At 43.7% G+C, this 27,099-nt stretch overlaps 1 protein-coding gene across 4 annotated transcripts in view; it reads right to left on the bottom strand.

The window, feature by feature from the left end:
• KANSL1 (KAT8 regulatory NSL complex subunit 1) overlaps positions 1–27,099 on the bottom strand; it is a 142,052-nt gene that overhangs the window by 26,349 nt on the left and 88,604 nt on the right. For all 4 annotated transcript variants that reach the window (XM_053361606.1, XM_053361608.1, XM_053361605.1 and 1 more), the window contains one exon: positions 3,830–3,971. In XM_053361606.1, the coding sequence (XP_053217581.1) occupies positions 3,830–3,971 (142 nt within the window). The remainder of the gene's footprint in view (positions 1–3,829; positions 3,972–27,099) is intronic.

Raw genomic sequence — 27,099 nt, 5'->3', positions numbered from 1 at the left:
ACTTGAGCCTACATAGAGCTAAGATAGCGTCCAATGCATATTCTGCTACGGAAAGGTTCCCTTGAAGCTTCTGCAGCGGCAGCCAAGGGAGAACTAAGCAAGGCAGCAGGAGCCACGCCCCCTTTGTGTGTGTATTTCCCCAAATGTGAATGATGTATTTCCCCAAATGAGACTCTGTGCCAGCACAGAACCTATAGGCATGCGAGTCCATAGAGAGGGCAAAAGAAGAGTTATATTATTATTCTACATTCCAGATTCCCAAACTACTGACAAGTATCAAAGAATGTTCCTCTTTCAACGGCCTCCAAAAAAATTGTAAACTTATTTAAATGCTGGCAATTTAGAACCAGATGCATAACCAATAGAAATATGCTCAGTTGACATCATTATTTTTCTGGAGGCTACAGCCCCACCGTAGGTTTTTCTTTCTTTCTTTCTTAAACTACCGTGTCTTCACTGTAGAATGCTCAAACCCTTTCATAATATATCATACTATGACTATATCTGGGTCCTCACCAACTCACTCACCAGGGCATAAAACAACAAGCAGGAAGTAGAAACTGGGTGCCCAGGGACTCCAATTATTATAAAATTTGAACGGGGGACACTTTCACAGCTCCTGCTAAAGGCTCATGACTTGCAAGTTTACCTTATAATAGCAGGTGGCATTCTCGCAGAGAACAACTCAAGCCACATGTTGGGCTGATTTGGGAGTCTCTTCTTCATAAACTTGAGCCAGCTTTAAATTAGGGGAGGTATACAATAGGCAGGTAGGGATATATGAGCCCTTGCAGAATGCAAATTGTGCTTGCTAGGACATACTTGTTTTAAAGGGACCTTTCATTTCAGGTTAAGAATCTCAGCCAGCATCTGAGAACAACACCACACACACACACACACACACACACACACACACACACACACAGAAAACTAGGCAATGCCTTTTATTTGGGCCATGTGTTTACAAATGAAATAGGCAAGCTCTTCAGTTACACAGATCTATTCTTTTCCAACAAAAACAATGGGCATTATCATTTCTGGAGCACTTGCTGCGTGCAACGTTATCTACAGCTCATATTCCACTAATCCTGCAACTCTAAAACGGAAGCCTCTTTAGGGTTTGCCACTTTCAGGGCTGGTCAGGTTTTGCAAGCTTAATTAATGGGCCCTCGTCTCTAAGACATCTCTGGGTGGCACGTGGTCTAAACCACTGAGCCTAGGACTTGTGGATCAGATGGTCGGCGGTTCGAATCCCCATGACGGGGTGAGCTCCCATTGCTCGGTCCCTGCTCCTGCCAACCTAGCAGTTCAAAAGCACGCCAAAGTGCAAGTAGATAAATAGGTACCACTCCGGCGGGAAGGTAAGAGGCGTTTCTGTGCGCTGCTCTGGTTTGCCAGAAGCGGCTTAGTCATGCTGCCCACATGACCCGGAAGCTGTATGCTGGCTCCCTCGGCCAATAAAGCGAGATGAGCGCCGCAACCCCAGAGTCGGCCATGACTGGACCTAATGGTCAGGGGTCCCTTTACCTTTTTATCTCTGAGACAGCCCACGTAAACCTTGTCACTGTCACCCCACTATCCATTTGCTTGGCTTCCACCCCACCTGGACTCAATCTACACATCCACGTACAGTGGTACCTCTGGTTGCAAACGGGATCCATTCTGGAGTCCCATTCGCAACATGAGCATAATGCAACCCACACCTGCGATTCACCGCGTCTGCGCATGACATCACTTTGCACATCTGCGCATGCGGCGAAACCCGTAACCAACCCTTTCCGGGTTGCTGCGGGACGCAACCTGAAAAAACGTTTCATGAAGCAAACGCAACATGAGGTATGACTGTAGAGGGAAAGCTCAAGTCAACTGGAGCATGCTGCTCCTTCTCTTCATTCCTGGCATACCTGGAGAAAGCATGTGAATCAGAATTGCAGAGCTGGAAGGGCCTGAGGATCAGCTTGTCCAACTCCTGCAATGCAGGAATATGCTGCTATCCCATACGGGGATCGAACCTGCAACCTTGGTGTTATCAGCACCATGCTCCAATCAACTGAGCTGATGCTGGGCATAACATGAACATGCAGTGACAGCAAGGAGCAGCAGCAGCAGCAGCCACCGGGACATGAAGATCCATGAGTTGCCAGTGGCACCTTGCATAGGTGTGTGTCATGGTGGCACGTGCCCCATGATCCTGACCCCTAAAATAGGCACTGCCTATTTTACTACAGTAGAACTGCAGCTGGGACGGCACTCGCACCCCAGGCTCAAATAACTAAGTGCAATTCACGTGCACCTGATCAGGCATCATTGCCAATAAGAACAAACTCTGCAGGTGTTTCTTCCTTGTCGTAAGGCATTTGGGTGAAGGAGTTTTCACCTCCATGGGTACAAATCTGCTTGATCTACACAAGCAACCACAGCACACAAAATGGCAAGCAAATCCCAGGAGGTATTTATAGCTAATAATGTTTTTTTAATCCTGTGTGTTTTAAATTTGGTACTGTATACTTTAAAAATTAAATTGAGTCGCTCCAAGACCATTTTTTGTAGTGACAAAATAAAATACAAAATATAAAGATATAGACTGTCCACAGCCTTGCTACTTTGGCACAGGTGACCATTTTGGAATAAGCATTATTTAGCAAATGTTCAAATGCAGAAGCAGCCTAGAATTCTCATCTAACAGAGTGCAATTTCCAACATTGCTCCTCCTGTTCAGGGCTCGGGTTTATATCTGCCCTGGGACCACTTACACAAAACTCACATGCACCACCACCCACAGAGTATTTCACCAAAGTAATGCTTCCTGCCTTTGCTCTCTGCACGGTTCCCAGTTCTTTTGCCAATCTGATGAAGCCATAAAAGCTGGAATTGGACTGTTGCCAGTCTTCGGTCCATGTTTGCTCTTGCACAGTCCTCTCTGTTGTGCAGAACGCAGCTATCACAAGCACAGCTGTAGCTCAAATCCCAAGCCTCTCAGATGAACAGGACCAGGGTGGATATTTTCCAAGGCACAGATGGAAAAGGATGCTTTGCCGTTATGGATGTGGTTGGGTCCCTATGTGCCAATCTTATTTTTTTTTTTTGCACCACACACAGGCCATGAGGAATCAGAAATATTGGCTAAACCAGTACAATATTATAGGATGGGCAGCTGCAAAGAGAGATCCAGGATACAGGGATGCATCAGTCCAAGCTAGGGATGCTTGAGAAATTCAGTCTTCTGATACAAATACTGATAGGGCTATGCATGAATCAACTCTTCAAAGCCCAGCACCATCTATTTCTGCATCCCCAACTTGTATTTCAAACTGTTGAGCATCTGCGGTGGATGAAATGATAGAATGCTTTCCCACTCTGAGGACTAAAATCATGCTTTTGGATTTGATGTGAAATAATTAAAAGATTTCAGGCCACATCAGCTGGCCCCGAATGACTTGAGCTGTTTTGTATTGATATACTTGGGATACCGTGAACTAGTCTACAGTTTCTTAATGTAAACCAGTACAACCTTCAATATTATGTGCTTTATAAATGTGGAACGGGCTAAAAATGTGGTTACCCGAGAGGAATATAAAGCACTAGTGGCTTTTCTTTTTTTAAAAGGTCACGTAAGCAACTTTGACTTACATCCACCAGCTTCTGCTGCTGCCTTTAATCAGCATTCATACAGCATGCCAGATTAAGTCATACAATCATGACCCTATATCAAAGGTATTATTTTGCCTTTTAAACGTGTAATGCAAAAGGGAAACACTTGAGGAGATATTTTTTCAGGAGCAGGGACTGAATACCTGCAGGGGAAGATGTATCCTTTTACTTCCCTTACCTTATTGGCTCGGATCTGCTTGTAAATATCCGTTTGCTGCCGGATTCGGTACTCTAGATCCGAGACGTGCGCTTGAAGCCAGTTCCAGCGGCTGACAATGGCTGCTCTGTCTGCTGCCCACCGCCATTCTGACCTTCGCCTCCTGGAAATAAGAGGGAAAGAAGCATTCTGTGTCAAGGAGTGGACGGACACACGTTGCCCCAGTTTGTGATTCACCCATTCTTGCCACTTTGTCTTATTTGTACCTTGGCTTTAGAAAAGGGGGACGGGGACAGGACTCAACCACCACGAATCATTATGGTCGTCCCCCCCCCCATCTGGAGGGCCACAGGTTGGCTGCCATAAATGATGGCTGCATTCCATCTCTGATTCCAATTGGTCAGATTGCCCAGATTCCCGCTCCACAGCAAAATACCCTACGACTCTAAAGCATCTACACCAGACACTTGTCCAAACTGCTTTTACCAATTTATAGACTTCACAGCCTCTCTAGCCTGCTTATTCCATGGATGAGCTCTTTTACAACATTAGGAGCCTACCCTGCTCCCTATACATATTCCTATGTAATGTCAATCTGCTGTTATGGTTTCTCCCAAACACCCCAACAGAAACATTTGCCCTTGAGCCCTTTCAGCCTTCTCAAACTTCTGTGCCTGGTTTCCTCAACATGATGCCCCCTCCAGTTGTTTTGCAATACAACTCCCACCATGCCTGATCATAAGCCATACTAACTAGGGCTGATTTGGAGTTCAACATGATCTGGAGCAGGCTTCCTCAAACCTGGCCCTCCAGACGTTTTTGGCCTACAACTCCCATGATCCCTAGCTAGCAGGGCCAGTGGTCAGAGATGATGGGAAGTGTAGTCTCAAGACATCTGGAGGGCCGAGTTTGAGGAAGCCTGATCTTTAGGGTATTAAGTAGGGGAAGGTTGTTCTACACTTTAAATCACCCCTGTAGCTCTCTTCCATAAATGGAATGGAAATTTCTAAAATGGAAGTACGGGGGGTGGGGTGGAGAGAGAAATGCCTTAACAGCGCCAAATACAGGGGAGACTTTTACTCTTAGGAACTGTGTTAGTTAAAAACAGCATGTGTGAAAGGCATCACAATGACAACAGGACAGAGTTGAAACTGAGGAAGGGGCACTTTTTGCAAGCATTTCTGCCCCCTGGAAAAAAAGTGCACATACACCTTTGGCAAACTGGGGTGCTCCAGAACAGGAAGTAAAAAAATTGTCCGTAGTATTCTTCCCCAACCCCCATTCAGCGCAGGGCAATGATTTCTGTCTCCAGTGACATAATCACAATGGCAAACCTGATTGGCTACATAGTGTCTTAACACTGGCTATGCAATCTGCGATTGGCTAGAATCACAGAGCTAGCAAGAAGAAAAGTAATTTTTAAAAATCACACTTTTGCTGAAAAGGGCAGCAAACAGACACAAATAAGCACTTAGGGAGTTTTCAGGGAACATTTTGTGGGTGGGTGTGAAAAAGTCCCCATTTTACGCCAAAAACGTTGGGAGAACATTTGGCGCAGCACTAATTGATTAGTCATGTGAAGCTAGGTCCCTATTTCAAAGCAGAAGGACAGCTTATTGCCCTACACCTAATACAGAAGAACAGGGTGGGTGAAGTGGCAAAATACAAAATAGGGTCAAAGTATTTGTCCAAAACCAAGCAGCAGTGACACTACACTAACGCAGAGGTCAGCAACCTTTTTCAGCTGTGGGCCGGTCCACCGTTCCTCAGATCATGTGGTGGGCCAGACTATATTTTGGAAAAAAATAATGAATGAATTCCTATGCCCCACAAATAACCCAGAGTTGCATTTTAAATAATAGGACACATTCTACTCATGTAAAAACACGCTGATTCCCGGATGGTCCGCGGGCCGGATTCAGAAGACGAATGGGCCGCATCCGGCCCCCGCCCTTAGGTTGCCTACCCCTGCACTAACGCACCTAAGCCACAAACTGGAAAGAGACATTCACTACGTAGAAGAAAGTTGTGAATGTGTACACTACAGTGGTACCTCAGTTAAGTACTTAATTCGTTCCGGAGGTCCATATTTAACCTGAAACTGTTCTTAACCTGAAGCACCACTTTAGCTAATGGGGCCTCCTGCTGCTGCCACGCTGCCGGAGCACGATTTCTGTTCTCATCCTGAAGCAAAGTTCTTAAACTGAAGCACTATTTCTGGGAGTCTGTAACCTGAAGCGTATGTCTGTAACTAGCGGAGTCTGTAACCTGAAGCGTATGTAACCTGAAGCGTATGTAACCCGAGGTACTACTGTACAAGAACAACTCCCAACACCCTTTTCCTTCAATGACTCAGCAAAGGTGGATCTTCCCCGCTTAAAATGTGAGGTATACTACCCATGCCCAATCAAATCAGTCAAAGGTTGCTTGATTTTTGCTTGAGGGCTGCCTAACCAAAGGTTTCCTGGAGGGGATAAAAGCCATCCTAACATAAAAACATATGGAAGTAAATATTCTACAACACAAACACTCACATATACACTTCTGGCCCCTGACTCTACAATACAACATTACCAGCAGGAGAGACATTCACACTCCTACATTTATAAACAACTAATTTAGAAGGGGGGTGTGTGTGTGTGTGTGTGTGTGTGTGTCTGTGTGTCTGTGTGTTTTAAGCACCTCATCAAGTATGGCTGCCATCTACCTGAAAGAAAGACCTTTGTAGTGTGAGTGAGCCTGTTCAGATTGTCTTCTGCATTTCTCCAAGGTGTTTTCTTTTTATCCCTCCTCTTTTCATTTCTCTTATTGTCTTAGTGAGATCTGTCATGAGAGAAATGTGGGGGACAATCCAACAGGCTCTCTCACACCACACCAGATTTACACAGTTCCTTAGGTTTCTCAGAGAGGCCTTGCTCTGGGGTACCATCATCATTGTGGCAGAGTTTAGCTACATCTTGGAGTAGAGGCCAGTCTTGGTAGTTGGTGATGTGGCTTTTCCGAAACATTTTAAATGGGTGCATTCCTTCTGCATCAAGGAAGTTTCCATTTGCACTGGAAAACTTTCTGGTGGCCAAGAGCAGGGGTCACCAACATGGCACCACACCCAGAGGCTTTCTCTGGTGCCAACAGGGAGCACCCCACCTCTCAAAATTAGGCTTGAAAGAAGCATTCTAATATGGAGTATTGACTAGGTTAGAATTTCTTATCGACTACTATGAAAAATAGTCTCAAGGGAATTTACAGTTAAGTTGTGGTGTATCCGTAGCAGCACTTTGTGTGCGTGGGGGGGGGATAAAACCCTGCTCTAGAGAAGGACCTAATTCATAATGTTTAGTTTCATTTGTGTTCCATAAACAAAGCTAAACACTTTTAAATTGCCCTGCTTGAAATTGGCATCCATTCATTGCTACTGGTGAACTTATGAAACGAATGTTTTTCCACGGAAAAATGCAGTACTAGATTTTTTTCTGTGGATGTTTTCCCACCTCACATCAGTGTTTGCCACATTTGTAGAACTCTTCAGAGAAAGGTCAGGCAGGATAGCAGAGTCATTTATTATTATTATACAAATTGGAGAAATGTGAAATGCAAATTTAGTGTTGTACAGTTCCATGCCATCCCACTTTAAATCTTGTTGTGATTTCATCGTTTTATCAATATTTTGTACTGCACTTTGTGTCCTTTATGTTCGCAGATAGCAATCAGACAGATAAAAGCATCCAAGAAGGGCAGGTGTGGACAAGTGATGTGCAGATATTGCCCATCAAGAAGCAGGATGCTTGGAGGATGGGGACAGGCAGAAGAGATAAAGTAGCTTTGCAAAACCCTAACTAAAATCTGGTGTTTTTTAATGACAAATTATGAAGAAGCAGCTCTTATCAGCTTCAACCAACATACATTAAGTCAAACAAAGTATTGCTATTTCTGCCAAATAAGTTCCTCCATCATTTCCTCTATACTGTCCTTTCCTCCCCTCTAGGAGAGTGTGGTGGCTATTCTAAGTTCATCCCTTCTCTCTTTCCAAGAATACGGAGTTGCTTTTTTACTAAGCCAAACAACTGGCTTTCCTAGGCTGGTACTGTCAGCAGCAAGTCTTGACCTTAGCATGTTCAGGTCAAAGATCTGCTATTCATGGTCCTTTAAAACTGCAGGTGTCAGGGATCAAATCCAGGACCTTTGACATACACAGCACACATTCTACCAGTGCCTCTCCACTGCTATATGTTCTGCCACACTAAAAACCGTCTTTATTAGAAACAGCATTGGATTCAATTTTTACAATGGCTACAAACACAAAACTTTAAAGTTTCAGCTTGCTAACAAAGAGCAGCCGCTTAAAGCAGATGTGGCCGGAGTGAAACAGAAGCAAACCACAACTGAGACTCAAGACAAGAAAGATGCAAATCATAGCAGCCGTGGAGTTCTAAGACTCTGGCAGCTGTCGCAATATCTGGGAATCATTCTTCCACACTGGAATTGCATGAAAAAAGAAAAACCCTGCATGAGGACTCATAATATTTAATCCCAGCTGGATTTCCCCACAGCACCTGAGCAATTTTCTACAGCCCAGTTAGTATCCAAGGCTGAACCTAGGTTGTTGGGTTTGTTTTTTAAAAAATCCCCTCTGCCTGTAGAAAACTAGCGGAGAACAGATGAGTGGATTAGGCCAGAATACCACCCCCTGCCCATGTACAGATTAAAAAACAACAACTTTGCAAGGACTTTTAAAAACAACAACAGACCAAAGAATGTTCCAAAATGGTGTCCCCCCACCTGCATTCTTAATTAGCACTGGATGGTAACATAGAAACAGAAGGGATAATGCTGACCTGTCTGCCAGTATCGAAGGTGAAACAAACCTGTTCATACAAAAGGCTGATTTTTCAATATTTTTCTCTCCTCACTCCATTACTTGAAAGGTATTTATTTGCAAGTTTTTAATCTTCATTCCTTGTTTTAAGCTCTGAAGCCCTGATATTTCATAGGTCTTGAAAGAAAGGATACCGCAGCATGTCAACTGCAATTTAATGGCAAGTGGCACTAAATCTATCTCTAACAACAACAACAACAACAACAACAACAACAACAACAACAGAGTATCTGAAATCCTCCTTAGGTATGTAGCAATCCAAACCTTAAGATCTTATTTGGAGGCCCCTTTTTAGGTGAGGTGTTTTGGGGAACCACAAGCGGCCTTTTGGGTGGTGGCACCACATTTGTGAAATCCTTCTGTAAAGAGGGTCACCTTGATTATTTAATTTCTATACCACTTGATATATTAAAATAGCTCTTAGCAGTGTACAAAAAAGAAACAGCCAATTTAAAACAAAATATTACAAAAACAGTTACACATAAAAATGTTACATTAATATGAAGTTATCTATCTATATCTATCTATCTATCATCTATCTATCTATCTATCTATCTATCTATCTATCTATCTATCATCTATCTATCTATCTATCTATCTATCTATCTGTATCAATTCATTTTCCTTCTGACACACCTTCCCTCTCAGCCTCCAGGTTCTCACCCAGGGTTCAAACAAACTCTCAACTCACCTATAAAACGTTCCTGGAAACTGTGAACACCACCCTAGTCTCTCACTATAGGACTTGCTTTTGATAGGCAGGCCCAAGGTACTTCCTCAGGCTGCCCACAACTGAGTCCCGTTCAGCTGCACTCGACATACGCAGCTGATGCAATTCTGATGCCAAGCAAATTGCCTTTTTATTTTCTCAGGCGTCTTTATCAGCAAAAGCTTTCATTTATTTTATCACTTGTATATTTTTATGTTCCTTTTTTTTTTTACTGCATGCATTATATGTTGTGCTGAACTTTTTACTCTAATGAAGATGCCCCGAGAACCCAGTTATACAACAATCTATAAATATCAGAAATAAAAAAGCACACAGCCTTAAAACATGGAAGATAAAATCTCACATGAAAAATCAGAGCATTGTGGGAAGTGTAGTTTTGTACAAAGTACTGGAAGAAACCACATGTCCCATGTTGTTTGCATGCAGCAGGTACTGAAAGAGCATCAAGCTTAAAAATGAATGAAAGGTAGGGAAATGGAAGTGCAGAGAAACAGGTGTCTGTCCTCACAAACAGCATCTCTTCCTCCGGAAAAAGCACCTTTTTTCCAAAACATTCTACAGTTCAACATTAAAAATTGTAAGCCAGAACAAGCTGTACAACCGTATTTCTACCAGCTAGAGACAGTGAGAGCAGGCAATCTTAGACCTGAAGTTCTAAAAAGATATTAGGTGGGAAATAAACATCAAATTCTATGCTATGCCACAGAAGTAAATCATGCACTGGTTACAAGAGAATATCTTGCAAACTTTCCCTATCTTCCTTGGTATTTCAGAAATAATGTATTCTGGATTTGGTTGTTAAAATGCTAAGAAGATAAATACCTTTCACTGTTTATTATGTCTGAATCACAAGCATCACACACACACCCCTTTGGCCTTTGCCAATATTTCTGAATGGCATATTCAACAGTGCTTTCCCACTCACCCATTATTTTTCAATAAAATCTAAGACAGTGTTAAGTCAGGCTCCCTAAACATCCTCCCGACTTCTGCCCTGTTCATCATCTCATGACAGTTTAAGTCACCCATCAGTCAAGCCCATCACTCAGACTGCTTCCTTTCAACAGGATACACCAGAAGGTGCCGGTAGCTACCACCTTATTTTTAGCATTGGTAACTTTGAGGGCTTCTTTCAGGGTAAACAGATCAAGCTGAAGAACTAAGCATCTTTACTCACCCTTCTTGGTTTTCCTCCTCGCCAACCTGAAAGGGATTGACCAAATTGCACAACTGTCTGAAAGAAGACAAAGCCCAGTTCTAAAATGCCAGCGGCCTTCCTTTGTAGCCGGCACAGAAACACAGGATACTTACAAGTAAACTAAACAAACTATGGAGAAGGAGGAAAGAGACCAGTCTCTGTTCTTCTAGCCTAGATTATCTACGGAAGCTAAAATATTTTTTATTGTGATTCTATCCGAAGATGACCAGTATTTTGAAAAATGAACCACCAATATCCTCCTTTCTAGCATTAATATATCTTATTATCATGTCGGTTTCTTTGGGTCGAGTCTCAGGGTAGGAAAGAAGGAGATATTCTAATGCAATACTCACCATCTGTAGAGACAGAATCTGTAATCCTATACACACTAACCTGGCAGCTTGTTCCACTAAACTCAATGGGACAAGTAAATATGCTTTGGATTAGGTTGAGAGCATAGAAAATGCACTGGAGAGATTCAAAATCGTCTTGTAAAAGAATCCAGCAAGTTTCATGTTATCTGGTTCCCATTTAGATGTTCTCTATGTGTAGTGAAAGAAAAGCACACATATACCTCTCCAATTTAATGTTTATTGCACTATCATGTTTCATTTCGTTTTGTTTACTTACTGTCAAATATAATCATGGAAAATAACACTCACAAACGCATGTGTTTATTTTATGTGTGTACATATCTTACACACATATCCGTAAGCAAACAAATGTGTAGGTGGGCTTATAAAAGTTTGACTTTGTTTTCATCTGGAGAAATGATTTCTGCTTTAAAAGTTCAGTGCCTGCTCCTGAATATTTCTATGGAGCAGAATGCAGGGAATCAAATGTGTGTATGCATATCTATTTACCTGCAAACACGTGTGACACTGTACACACATGCATGGCAAAGCACCAAAAACATTCAGAAGATGTGTTATCAAGCCTTCCCCGTTTCTAAACAGAGGGCTCCATTTGCTTTATGTAGGGTTCAGATTAAGAAAGATGACATCATGCTCAGGACACAGCCAGATGGCCTGGCAGGATCTGTGTCACTTTAAATGGGGCTCCGTGATCTACATGCGAAGACATGTCATCCCTGCTTGCAATGACTAACACGCCACGTCTTACTACTCAATAGTGCATGCTAAGAGGAGGCCACAGAAACACTACCGCGACGTCAACCACTTGTTAAAGATCCACTGTCCCCTACTATCCAAACCAAACCCTCCAAAGGGTACACAATCCACTGAGCTGTTTACACGGCAGAAACTGAAGGGACGCAGACAGTATTCCACTTCTCAGCCCCAAGTTATTTGGAAGGCTCATTCCCATTTAGCAACACTCAACACTTCCTCAGGGTCAAGAAGCTGGCCTCACACTTCTTCCTGGATAGCTCAGTTGGTTAGTGCATGGTGCTGATAATGCCACGGTTGCAGGTTCAATCCCTGTATGGGGCAGCTGCATATTCCTGCATTGCGGGGGGCTGGATGAGATGATCCTCAGGGTCCCTTTCAACTCTACAATTCTATAACTCTATGAAAACAGGCCAGTGATTCTCAAACCAATCTTTACCTGTGGCCCCTGTACAGGTAAAACAGGAGAGTCAGCAATCAAATCCAATCTGGGATGGTCCTTCCTGTCACCTGTTCCAAGCGGCAGGGTCAAGCATTTCTCTTCTCAAATAATGGGTGGTTCAATTACTTTTCAGGGGCAGTTGCCCACTATTATCTCTTCTCTATTGTATCTGCGCCCCCCCCCCGGTCTCAGTCATCCCATCAACTGGCCCCCACCAGGGCCTGCATTTGAGAAAGTACAGAAAATTTAATCTTTGGTCAGGCTAACTTGGGAGCGTCAGTCTTCTAGTTGCGCAAGTGGCTTCAACCAGGCAACGGAAATAAAAAGCTAATTGCACACTAAAGGATGTGTGTGTATAAGAGAAAAAAGTTATAAACTATAGTAACTTTAATTACAGATATAAAGGGACTAACACTTCTGCAAGTGTTCATCTGAAAACAATCCCCCCCCCAAAAACCTTCAGCATAACAAGAGTGATGCCAGAGATGGCAACCTGATTAGCACCCGCATGGCAGTCACTCACTGCCAGGGCCTCTGAAGTTTTGAGTTTCAGTATGTGGGTATGCTGCAACTTTCCCCTTGGAGAGACGCAGCAAGCCGAACCAACACATCAAGCGGCAAAAGATGTGCCCTGAGCCTGCAAACCTATCCAGAGCCCAGAAGGCTGGAATCCTTCATTACACTTCCCAGTACAGACCACATTCCAAAAGAGAATGTTATTTCCCCCACCTCCAGCTCCAAACAATAGGGCTTGCTAGCAGCCCCCAGATCAGATTTTACATAAACAAAGCCAATCTGTGGCATCTTTTCTCATGGCCAACCTTCCTCCCTTGAATTAGACACAGCAAAGGGAGCTAACACGGCCAGCACTGCTTAAAAAGAGCTAAGAATGCAGGCTGCTACAGGACCACAGAAGGCCGGGAAGGCACAGGCAAATGCCAGGGACATTCTCAGCACCAGCACCAGCACCCAGTGACTGACACACACACACACACACACACACACACACACACACCCCACCGCCACATTTGCGTGCATGCCAAGCCAGCATCACAGGCTGCTTGACTGACAAGGACAACCTCCTGGAAATCTAAACAGATGGCGGTTGTTGCGAAAAGGGACCTGCGTGCTCATGCGCACACCAGGAAGGTGGGGGGTGACGATTTATGCTTCTCTCCAATGTCGCATCACAGAGAGGGAGGGAGGGAAGCGGGCTGGGGGGCGGGCGGGGCGGGGAGAGAAATAAACAGATGTATGCTGGGAAGGTCTCAGCCCTTTTATTTATTTACAGAGTAGGGGAAAGCAGAGAAAAGGAATAACCAGGCTGAGGAGGAGGAGACTGGAATGTATGAGCTCAGCCTGGGAGGGTTATAAATACTGCAGCAGCCAAGCAAGCTAAATGGGGCCAACCTGCCCTGCTTCATTTCTTCGAGGGACAGGGCAGCAGGGAATACAGAGTTCCTCTTTTCTCCTCCACCCACGAAACACTGTTAGAATCTTGTGAATCTGAGCTAGGAATCAAAGCATTAAAGACACACAGACACACACAAACCCATTTCATTTTATTGCACAAGTAACAAAAGGCTAAACTGCTACATGACTGGGAGCCGGCAAGCAGGGAGAAAGAAGGCAGAAGCATCAAGCAGCCAAGAATACCCTGCCTGAGTGCGAATGAAATCAGAAAGTCTGGCACAAATACACACACGCCTTCCCAAATATTGAACGGGAGTAGGACAATGCTGCTAGTGGAATAGCAAAAGGAGAAACAAAGGAAAAAGAAAGCCAGAGAGGCAAGCTCTCAGGATCCACCTAATAGCCAAAACAACAGGCCATGATAAATATTATTATGCAGAGGTGTCTAGACTCTGATCACCAGCACTAGTAATAAATAGCAGCTCTTTTGGATGCTAAAATGGGAAGGGAATTTGTAGCCGAGTCAATGTGCACACAAATAGAAAGGAAAGTATACACAAATATACATACATAGGGCAAAACCATGTTCCAATCCTGAATGGGGGGAATCCAAATCAAGAGGAGACATTAATGGAATGCCCAATGTATCCAAACCAAAGATACAGCATTCTGTTTCCCACAGTGGTCAACCAAACGCATTATGGGGAGCCTACAGGGTACAATATTTAAGATCCTAAGTTCCAGTGGATTTCTGTTTAAGTCACACTCTTCTGCCCTCATGAATGGTTCCTTCCATTCCCCTACGGAATGACCAGCCACCAGTTTCATGCAAGTTCTGGTGCTAGTCAACGGAAGTTGAACCGCCATACCAAAGCCAGAGAGAAGGGGTTGAAACCAAATCAAGTGCATAGACTTTGATGTTACTTCTCTTTTTTTTTTACAGTGAGTTTTTGGGATAGCTTCCCCACGCTCAGCAAACACAATAAATCATGATACCCACTATTTTTACTATGCATTTTAAAATTTTGATTATTAATTTAAAATAGGAATTTTAAGTGATGGTAAAACCAACAGTGGTTTGACTTTGGCATATGATGGACACAACTGTTTTGCAGACACTTTCCAGCAGATGGGAACAGGATGCTCTGTGAATACTCTGGTGGCCTCTGGACTCAGGAGCAGAGGAATCAACCGCCTCACATATCTTCCAGGTGCCCCCTTCTTCCAGACTGACACGCTCAGCTCTTCATTTAAGAGGAGATGGGGGGACGGGGGACTGGAACATTCGGGTAAATTTCCCATTTCTTGAATTCATCAATAACAACAAATGGATACCAATTGCAAGCACAGTATTAGGCAAGTTTGGCACTGCTCAAGTTGTTTTTTAATACAAGTAAACCAAGCATGCTATATTAGAATACTCTCTAGGGCATCGTAAACTTTTAGGTTTCATGATGCAAATTACTGTATGCAAATTACCCTGCTTTGCATAATGACGGCCCTTTCATCATTCATTTTCCCATTCAAAAATTCCCAGAAAGTCCACATCACTGGCTAGAACTCACATTAGCAATGCTATAATGGTGAACTGCCATTTCACCACCACCACCACCCCTACACTGGACAGTGTTGTCTTGCATAATTTCATTCCAGCCATCTGGGAAGACAGTAGAGTCCTCAACATCCCACTATGACCAGTTGATGGTATACTCACTAGTTCCAACTTGGGACACAATAATGAACAACATGGTTCTGAGCACACTTTCTGAACTAGCACTTGAGACTAGTGATGGGACTGGGTGAGAGTAGAAAAAGCTAAAACTTAATCCAGTCTGGGAGGGAGTACTGGGGGCTTCTCTAACCCTGCACTGGGTGTTTGAGCCAGGTTTGAATGGGGTTTAAACTGTCCCTTAACAAACAGGTACACAGCTTGCGAGAACTTCTGGATCCAGCACTGCTCCTGGTTGCCCAGATGATCCCTTTTTGGCAGCTTCAGGGAGTGTTCCAGCTGAGTTCCTTCCTTAGGAAATTGGGCCTGGCCGTGATCATTCATGCTCTGGTTACATCCAAATAAGATTATTGTAATGTGCTGTACATGGTGTTGTCTTTGAAGACTGTTCAAAAGCTTAAATTGGTTCAACTGCTGTCAAAGGGGTGGGGGAGAGGTATCCCAAATATATCATCTTAGTGTTGTTACAGCTGCACTAATTGCCAATTTGCTTCCAGACCTGATTCAATGTTCTGCTCTTAACCTTTATGGCCCTAAATGGCCTAGGAACATACAAACCTGCCCAGATATTTCATTCAACAAAGCCCTTAGTTCTTCTTACTAAGTACTGGACTATGTATGTGCATGTGGGTAGGTACAAATGCAGATACAGCTGCAACGTTGGATGGTGGTTTGGTGGTGGTGGTTTTTTTAAAAAAAAAATCTTCACCATGAAAAGCACAGATACTCTCTATATGCTGAAACAGGTATACAAGAACACTTTGTGAATAATTAGATACAGGCAAGCCATAGGTAAAGGCGGGGGGGGGGATCCACTTGGGTTACTTACACAGGCCCTTCCTGTCATTTTCTATCTAGCCTACAGTGATGAAAGCTGCATTATATACCAGGAACTACATTATCGAAACATGTTCCTCCAGCTGCTTCTGCAGAGTTAACAAAGGCATTCCAGCAAACGTGACAAAGATATTATCTATGAAATTCCCCATTCTTCTTCCTCTGTTTTGAGCCTAGAGTGGAGGGAGGGGAAATTTCCACTTCATCTTCCTTTCCCAAGCCAGAAATGTAAACGACAGGGGGGGGGGAGAAACCCCCTTAAAAGAGCAAATCCAAAAGTCAACTGTAGGAGAATGCCATTATTAGGACCAAGTAAAACAGCACAAGAGATGCGAGTAGCGCTGTAGTCTAAACCACAGAGCCTAGGGCTTGCCGATTAGTAGGTTGGCAGTTTGAATCCCTGCGACGGGGTGAGCTCCCGTTGCTTGCTTCCTGCTCCTGCCAACCTAGCAGTTTGAAATCACGTCGAAGTGCAAGTAGATAAATAGGTACCACTCCGGTGGGAAGGTAAACGGCGCTTCCGTGCACTGCTCTGGTTTGCCAGAAGCGGCTTAGTTATGCTGGCCACATGACCCGGAAGCTGTACACCGGCTCCCTTGGCCAGTAAAGCGAGATGAACGCAGCCACCCCAGAGTCGTCCACGACTGGACCTAATGGTCAGGGGCCCAACAGCACAAGGGGCAACACTTTCTAGGATCCTGTGACATTATTACAGTCTAAGGACAGATAGCAAATGGCCATGGTTCAACAGCATTTAGTAAGCAACCTTTTTATCTGTTAGCAGCAGCATTCCAAACAACAGGAGCAGCATTCTGTCAAAGCTGGATGATGGATGGAGTTGGTTTGGAATCAACTAATGTGGAATTAAAGACCACCCTGCCTCAATTTTCATCTTGGCTATCTCAGATTATAATTCCCAGTCCTATGCAGGTCAACTGAAAAGTAAACCCACTAGGATCATTTCTCTCACAGAGGGGTTTTATTTTGTGTGTCAAGTATGACAGGCCAATACAGTAACTGTTCAGGAAAACAAATGAAAGTAATTGCTTTGTTGCTTTAGTGCACTTACTATATACTCACAATCACATATATAAGCCTATCAAATTTGTCCGTGGGCAGCTTTTTCCCAAGCCATACAACCAGAGAAGAGGTAAATGCACCATGTCTGAGTATTTTTATCAAATAAAACATTATCCCTTCCAATTATTTTCGAGCTGTATAGAAAGTGGGGAAACACACTTTAGAAGACCAGGAAAAATGAGGCAATGAAGAGGAAGGTAGGAACTGTGATAGATGAGTGGATGTTGGGAGCTACATAAAACGAGTTTGGGGTGCAGGTTAGGTTGTCTTAGGATTCTCCCAACTACAGAAAAGGTTGTCAAGTGGGAAACCCAAAATGTGTTACCACACCCACACACTGGATTCTTCAACTTGATTTAGACAGTCAGTCCAGGGTTTTGGTCGAAAAGATAGACACATTATCTCACTGCCCCTTCTGCAACTGTCCAACATGGGACACCCATGTAGAGACTGTGCTGAAATCTACACACATAAAAAATGTTCTGAAAATGCTTTTTAAAAGAGTTTTTTAAAAATGCATTGAATTTTCCACAAGGCTCACCATTGCCATCTAGCGTCACATTGTATATTGCACTTAAAACACACTTAAAATGTTTTATTTGCAGCTGTATGGCTGAGTCCTGTGAATAAAGCTCATTTGGAAGGAGGAGGAAGGGAAATGAGGGAAACAGTTGTATCTCTCACCCAGTCTGCTGAAAGACCTTCCTAGACCTCCCCCCATCTCAGAACCTAGAAAACTTATTCTTTTCTTCTCGCGATGGACCACATGGAAAGGTACAATGAGGGATAGCAAGTCTGTTTTTTAGAAATATGCCTCTGTACACATTACCAAGAAGCAGTCTTGTGTAAATAAAAATATATTCAGTATTCCCCTTTGCATGAGCAAACAGCCAGATAATGTTAAGTGGGAGCAATGAGAGACTTCCCTTACACTTTCTGCTGACACCATCTGTTTAACCTCTGTACCACACAGACTCCACTATTTTAAATTAAATAAATAACAAAACATTATCGGAGACTGCATCCATCTCAAGGGAGGGCAGCACAGAGAAAGCAAGTTCTTAAGACATTTGCTCTCACATTGTTATGCTGCAATGTTGCAGAACCATCTGAAAAGGCCTCCTAGCTTGAATTGAAGAATCCCAAGATCAAGGCCTATGCCCTAATATAGCTGAATAACCCTGGACTTACCATTCACATTCTGTGAGTGGCAATGAGTTGTTGTATTTTACTGGAGTGATTTTTTTCCTTTAAAAAAATATGGGGGTGGGAGATACTAATTTCCACACACCACCACTCTATAATCTGATGAGAAACCAAGCTGGATTCTCAGCCAAGAGGTTGTTTCTTCACACCATTGTACAATGGTGAGAATTATAAATATTAATACCATCAGGCATAAGTTGCTACCTTATGTTCCTTCACAGTCAGCAACCGTGGCACGGGACTGGTGATCAGAATGAACTACCTATGTGAGCACCATGGCACTCTGACCTGCCACAAGAGGGAAGGCCTATCCTCAAAACATAGCTAACAAAATCATACATTCAAGGATTGCCATATGTCTGGAATCTCCCAGACATAGCTGGGATTCGGCCCTCGTAAGCAGTCTCCGGCAGGTATCACTGAAATGTCCAGGAAAATCCAGACATATGGCAACCTATGTTGGTAGTGTAGATTTTGGCGAATTTTCTTAGAAATAGCTCAACAACTTTGCCCGCCACCCCAAGCAGCTCAACAACTTTTGTGTCCAGATTTTCACCTTTTGAAATATGGCAACCCCTATATATTCAGATACGCAAATATGCCATCGTACAGTCAAACCTCGGTTGTCGAACGTAATCTGTTCCAGAAGACCGTTAGACTTCCGAAATGTTCAACAACCAAGGATCAAAGGGCGGTTGGCAAAGTCAATGGTGAAAAAAGAAAAAAAACTCCCTGGAAGCCATTCAACTTCCGAAAATCGTTCAAAAACTGGAGAAGTTAGTTCAGGGTTTTTGGCACTCGGGAGCCGACATGTTCCAAAACGGAGGCGTTAAGGAGCCAAAGTTTGACTGTACCAGAAAAAAAATTGCAGATCAGCAACACATCATGATTTAATGGCAACACATAAATTGATATACCTCTCAACCCCAAACAGTTCATTTTATATATACTATGACTGTGCTTAATTGCTCTAAACCCAAACTCTAAAATCCAGAGTAGCTAACCTCCAACCTTAGGTTCACGATGGGAGTTGAGAATCCAACAACATCTGGAGGGCCACAGGTTAGCCACCCCTGCTCGAAAAATGGGCAACATGATTAGATATAACAAGTAAATGCACTTGGTTGGCAATGTCTCTGTACCTCAAATCAATCAATACATTGTGTTAGATCAAGACTACATGTTGTATCCAACTAAGTCATAATCACAATAGGCTTATTGAGATCAATGAGCTTAAATGAGTTGTGTCCACTGATTTCAAAGTACAGGTATGACCAGTGTTCGATGCAACCCTAAGTCAATTGCAGTAAGATCCTAATGAAATTAATGAGACAAGTTAATCAGGACTCGAATTATGACTCAGTGATTTCAGCGGAAATTAAGTGCAATTAATTTAATTCAAAGCATTGTATCTGATCACCACACCATCACTGATACACTGATTTTAATTCAAAATCCTTTGGACAGGGTGTTTTATGTTGTTTTTGTTTCTGGGTAGAATATTGGTAAAACTTAACGCAGTGGAACCGCGGTTCCCGAACAGCTCCGTTGTCGTACATTTTGGTTCCCATACGCCGAAAACCCGGAAGTAAATGCTTCCGTTTTTTAACGTTTTTCAGAACCCAAACGTGTGATGCGGCTTCCACTGAGTGCAAGAAGCTCTTGCAACTAATGGGAAGCTGCACCTCGGTTTTTGAACGTTTCAGAAGCTGAACGGGCTTCTGGAATGGATTTCGTTCAAGAACCGAACGAACATGATTCCATCCATGTCCATATAAAGTATACACACTTCTCTCTCACATGCACAATGATTATTGTTTACCTCTACTCACTACCAACACACACCCAATTTTTCTTCATTCCTAACTCACCTGATCAGATAAACTCAATAGGCAGATTTAATGTTTCTCAGACTTGGTTTTCCAATCAATAAAACTGGAAACAGCACTGACCTACCAACAGTATATTTACAGTATAGCCTCAGGCTGGGCAGTTATCACTCAACTAAAAGGGCTAGCATACTATTTACTGCAAAGGTTTTCCCCAGGGGAGAAGCTTGGATCTTTTTTCTTTTAAACTACTGGGGGGTGGGGGAGTGGAGAAAAAAATACTGGACAATCCTAACACGTTGTTCAGTTATCATCTGGACTATCAGTCTCATTATGATGAAGAATGTGTAGGTTATTAATATGAATTAAGACTAAGTACCAACTTCAATTTCTAAAAATCTGAATACAGGCCCCTTGAATACTCCACACACACACCCCGGCACCAGCACGCATACGCATGCCCCACCTCAATCCCGGGCCAAAAATGGTGTGTGTGTGTGTGTGTGTGTGTGTGTGGTACACAACACATGTTTCTAGGAACACAAAGAGTTTATCACTGTGAATAGCAATATAGTAGTAGGGGAATGGAGAACTTTGCTTCCCTTTGAGTTCAAAACATCTGGGGGCATCAGGTTGGGGAAGGGTAGGCTAAACTAAACTAAGAGACGCCTTCCTCTTTCCTGATCCTATTGATTATGTGAGGCTGGCAATCTAAATGTTTGATGCTATCATACAGGAATTAGGAAATATCTTTCTAGCTTCAAAAATAAAACAGCTAACAGATGGTTCAGCCACGATCAATATTATCTGTTCAAATATAGGAGTTACTACAACTAAAATTTACTGTTTTACATCTCATAAAAGTACTATGCAAATATATATATACATGCAGTATATTTTTAAATTAGATTTTAGAGGATCTCTGCTTTGTGATATTTATGCACAGAGGGGGGAAGGAACTAGAGTCCATTGGATCAGCATGTCTGAGCCTGCCCATTTCATCTTAACTCTTTTCCATGAAAGCTTTTTCTTTTTTCTTTTAAACTGGTTCAATTGCTTCCCCTCCCTCTGCTGTTCCACACTGCCTCATATAGCAAGGTTTCCACCCTCCCCCAAGTGTCCCAGCTCTTGGCCCCATGGATAAAAGGCAGGAGAACTCTATTGAACAAGTTTTCACAACAACCTCCAGCAGGGCAGGAGGGGGAATCGTTATTTAGAAATGATCTCATTAACAGATTATAATGTTTCTGCTTATGAAGAAACTGAATTGAACAATTTGTACAGCTGAACTCCCTTCCCCACCCTTGACAAAAAAGGAAAGTAATAAAGTAAAATATGGCTCTGAAGGCCTCATCTGTGTGAAACATTCAGCTTTTTCTTCAATGCAGTATCAATATTGTATTCCACAAGTTAAAACAGTCAAGAGCACAAAACTCCAGTCCATGAAGCCTGGAACCAAAGTCATTCTCCCTCCCCCTCCACGCGCTATCAGTTCCCTAATGTAAAGTGTGATTATAATGGTAGGAAGGAACCTTAAATGTGCAGTAATACTGGCATACTTACTCACCAGTCTGCTGAATAAGTCCAGCACCCACATAAATAGAAGATTATGTTGAACTAATATTGTTTTGTCAACTCAAGTACACTTGAGGAAAGTGAATGGTACCTACCATGGTAAGTTTCTACCCTGTAGGGATGAAGGGGAATGCAGGCCTCCCAGGTACTGCTGTGTGCATGGGGGACACAGAGCACAGAGGGTTGCCCAGGGGTCCTGGGATGCCCCCCCCCAAGGTCCAGGGGCTTCCTATCTTCCCCTCCCCTCCCCTCCCTCCTGCTTTTCAGCCCATATATAATTCCTTCTCCCCATCACCAATTAAATTACACTTGAGCAAAGCTCAGAAAAATAATAATTATTGCTATTATTATTATTATTTCTGGACTGTGGTCTAAACCACTAAGCTGGCTGGGCTTGCCGACTGAAAGGTTGGCAGTTCGAATCCGCGTGACGGGGTGAGCTCCTGTTGCTCGGTCTCAACTTCTGCCAACCTAGCAGTCTGAAAGCACAACAGTGCAAGTAGATAAATAGGTACCGCTGCAGCGGGAAGGTAAAAGGCATTTCCATGTGTTCTGGCACTCGTCACTGTGTCCCACTGTGCCAGAAACCGTTTAGTTATGCTGGCTATGTGACCCAGAAAGCTGCCTGTGGACAAACGCTGATTCCCTTGGCCTGAAGCAAGATGAGCACAGCAACCCCAGTCGCCTTTGACTGGACTTGACCACCCACGGGTCCTTTACCTTATTATTATTATTATTATTATTATTATTATTAGCAGCAGCAGCAGCAGCAGCAGCAGCAGCTTTGCCTGATGTAATAAGCCTTCTCTACCTCCACTACAGCCTTTAAAAAGTTCCTCTGCCAACCTTGGGGCTGCAATTCAAAATAAGAGCTAAACATACCCCTAGATGCTTGCAGAGACGTTAGAGGGCATTAGAGAGAGGGAAGGAAAGAGGGACAGAGGCCAGTGTTGCCCACGGCACCTCTGACCATCATTCAAGGCACCCCAGGGTGACAAGACACACTGGCTGAAAAGAACTGAAGTTGTGCATCAATGTATTTTTTGAGCTTTACTAGGCAGCCTTAAGATCTAGAAGTCCCCTGCCCACCAGCACCACTCACCATCAGCTTAGTATCGTATGATATGAAAGCCTGCATCAGTTATGCAATTCTATACACTGAATAGTACAGCTATGTGTTGCCTTGCACTATAATCCTTCTGGAAAGGGATCAAGTCACCCCTGTGTACAAGCACACTGTTGGCAGTAGATAAATGCTTACTAGTAGTATAAACCACTCATCAACTTGTCAGATTTCTACAGAGATTTGTAAGAGAGACATACACAGATGTCCGGTGGGGGGGGGGGGGAGAGGACAAACCAGGAAGTGCATCATGCCAGCACTCCTTTTTTAGAAAACCATAGCCTAATGCACCCTCTGCCAACTATTCATAATGTTTCAAAACTAGTGTTCCCGTTCGTTAACTTATATCCTAAACAGCTGCAAGACTGAAGAACACAAGAGATACAGGCATTTGCTGCAAAGTTCAAGCTGTACAGCTCCCTCCTCAAAGAATGCTGAGTCATCCACAGCTTTCCCGGCATCACTTTAAAAAAAAAATCATATTCACAATCCCTAACCAAACATACACATGCCGGTGTGCATCACAGGACTGCAAAAGTTGTGCCAATGCAAAAAGGCCACCATCTCAAAGTATCTATCCACTGCATGCTCCGCAAACAAAATCAAAACACAAACACAAGGCAATAGTTCCTGATCTTGGGGTGGGGGTGGGGAGTGGAGAAACCTCCGCATAAAACCTCACATATTTTATAAATTTATATTGCTCCGTTCCATGTCATTTCCAGGAGGTAACAAAATCCAAAAATAGCAGAACAGAAATAAAAACGGTGAATAACAGCAGGATAAAAACAGGAGCATCAAAACAGTGCTCGTTAGGAACTAAAAAGCCAAGGAAAATAAAAGAGCTTGCCAAAAGAAAATAAATGTTAAGTGAATCTCCTCAGCGAGAGCACGTAAGAACAAGGCACCGCAACCAAAAAGGTCTTCCCCCACGTTGCCCCCAATCAGATGGTAGGAACAGCTGACGGATCTCCAAAAGATGGTGGCAGGCTCCTGCTGGAGAAGACAATCCTTCATGTAATCAAGGCCCAAGTCATGTAGGATTGTTTGTCCTGAGATAGAATATAGGTGTGAATATTCTATTGAAATACATACCAGTCCTTTGGAACCAGGGGACACGGGTGGCGCTGTGGGTTAAACCACAGAGCCTAGGACTTGCCAATCAGAAGGTCGGCAGTTCGAATCCCCACAACGGGGTGAGCTCCCGTTTTCGGTCCCTGCTCCTGCCAACCTAGCAGTTCGAAAGCACGTCAAAGTGCAAGTAGATCAATAGGCACCGCTCTGGCGGGAAGGTAAACGGCGTTTCCGTGCGCTGCTCTGGTTCGCCAGAAGCGGCTTAGTCATGCTGGCCACATGACCCGGAAGCTGTACTCTGGCTCCCTCGGCCAATAAAGCGAGATGAGTGCCGCAACCCCAGAGTCGGCCACGACTGGACCTAATGGTCAGGGGTCCTTTTACCTTTGGAACCAGACAGAGTGACAATTTAACTGGCTTCTAGGAGCATTCATGGTGATTAAAGGTCTAATGCTTCAATACTAGAAAGGGACATCTACCCCGCCCCAACTGTGCAATGGGTAGAGGACATGACTCAGTTGGCAGCGTATGAGAAGGTGATCATACCTAGACACAAGCAAGATGGGAAATTATTTGATATCTTGATGCTTTATGCAGCTCTATTTGCTCGAATGTCTGAACATTCAATTGGTCTGGACCACCAGCTACCCATCCTCACACTACTGTCCTCTCTCTGACTTGCACTGCACAGAACACGTCCTGATTTATTATGATTTAGTTTGTATTGTTTGACTGTATTTGGTTTTGTTTCTTTCTGGAAAATTCAACAAAAAAACTAGTAAGAAAAAAGAAAGAAAGAAAACTTCTTCTGTAAAACGAAAAGAAGTATACATCAACATTTTGAATTGTGGTTAGACCAGGAGTCAGTGAAGCTGATTAAGCACATGCAAGTTGTCATTGGCCTGGTATATCGGGCAGAGATAGCAGATGTGTTTTTACTTACTGGAAGTTTTAAAGCATTCTTCAAAGGCAGACACTTGAAAGACGTCATAGTAGTCTAACCTGGAGGTCGTGAGCATGGTTAATGAAAGCGAAGTTATCCCTGTGCAAGAAGAGTTGCAGCTGGCTCATCAGCTTTAGCTGGTAGAAGGCACCCAGTGTCACATACACACAATCATAACATCATTTGTGCAAGTTTGTGCTTCTTCACTACCTTCTGCTTGCAGCAGTGAACCAAAAAGTTAAGTCCTGCAGCAGAAATTAGAATTATAGAGTTGGAAGGGACCATGAGGGTCAATCTAATCCAACTCCCTGTAACACCTGAATCTCCCCCCACCCGCAACTTGGGGCTCGAACCCACAACCGTGAGATTAAGAGTCTCATGCTCTACCAACTGAACTATCCGAGGTCACGTATCACACATCCAGAGGGCTTTTTAGGTTACAAGGTATTTGCAAGAGCCCCCCTAGCACCCTTCTCATGCAGAAGAACTTGATAGCCCTAAAGCACGAGAAGCAACGCAGCAAGATACCAGATTGTATGATCTGGTATCTTGCTGCATTGCTCCTGGAAATTGATTCTACTTTGCTTAGAAATGCAATCGAAGCATATTCACGAAAAGAGCAACACAGAAGAAACAGGCAAAAGCCCATTAGCAGCAAGGGCATGATGTTACCTGCATGTTTAAACAAGCTAGCTTAACCTTGCTTTTACAGTGGTACCTCGGGTTAAGAACTTAATTCGTTCTGGAGGTCCATTCTTAACTTGAAATACCACTTTAGCTAATGGGGCCTCCCACTGCCGCCGCCGCATGATTTCTGTTCTCATCCTGAAGCAAAGTTCTTAACCCAAGGTACTATTTCTGGGTTAGCGGCATCTGTAACCTGAAGCGTCTGTAACCTGAGGTACCAATGTATTTTGGAAAAGTGGCTGCCACAGGGTATGGGGCTGGGATCACACCCATTTTCTGCTGAAATTTGCTCCCTCCTGGTTCCTTTTTAGTCCTGGAAATATTACAAACAGTACCTTCAGCAGAAAGTAGCAGCCATGTAGGGGTCAATTTTCAGCAGAAAAAACAACAACAACAATCTCAAAATGCTTCATGTCTTTCCTGTCAAGGCATGTGTCTGTCTGTCTGTCTGTCTGTCTGTCTGTCTGTCTGTCTGTCTCTCTCTCTCTCTCTCTCTCTCTCTCTCTCTCTCTCACACACACACACACACACACAAACAGAGAATATTGGGAAGCCCAGAAATAATGGCAATCAATAACAAAATCAGGAACACAATGTCTGAATATTTACATGATCATTAGGAACCAGGTTGGAGACGGCCACAGATGGCCAGCTGAGTGGCTAAGTATGAACTGCCTCTAGGCAATGAGAGACGCCCTTGTTTTCCCTTGTAGCCTTAAAGAGCTTACTAGCTCTTTAAAAGCTTAGATGGGAGAGGCCAGACAGCTATATGCAGAAGGCTACACACTGGTCTGGGTCTTTCCCACTTTCTGGAAGGAGGGAAAGGAATAGCTGCACATACTTTGGGACTCTGCCCTCCTCTTTAAACCAGAAACAGAAGAATGCAGGTACCAAACACCACTACAACCCCTATTGAAACTGCAACTTGAAAGGCGGGAGTTTTCCCAAGTTGACAATGCTTCTTAGAAACTCACGTGGCCAAATCACCCCCATACTTCCTTCCCAACACTGGAGCTGGGGAAGCAGCAAGAATCGCCCACCATGTTATTTTGGGCTTCAGGGGGCCTTTGGAACTACAGGGAACAAGCTCTCCCACCCATCCACCCCTGCCAGTTCTAAGGTTTGGAGGATGACTGTTCTCACAAAAGGCTGAGCAGCCACCTACCCACAAGCGCTTCCCTGCGCTATCACTGCTGCTCAAAGTTGGCACAGAGACGGCACTGTCGTCCTCCTGGCACTCTTTACTAGACCTCAAAAGGTCAAGATGGAACACAGAGATGAATGCAAGTCTCTGAAAGTATATAGAGCTGAAGTCATTAAGGACTTTGCAGGTCAGAACTAGCCCCTTGAACTGTAACTGGACTGGAACAGGGGAGCTAACGCAGGCAGCGGAGCAAGGCTGCAACACGTTCCTTTTAACTTGCA

This window comes from Podarcis raffonei, chromosome 13, assembly GCF_027172205.1.
Source record: "Podarcis raffonei isolate rPodRaf1 chromosome 13, rPodRaf1.pri, whole genome shotgun sequence".
In the NCBI taxonomy this organism is placed as follows: Eukaryota; Metazoa; Chordata; class Lepidosauria; order Squamata; family Lacertidae; genus Podarcis; species Podarcis raffonei.
This window is presented reverse-complemented; position numbering and strand designations above follow the sequence as displayed.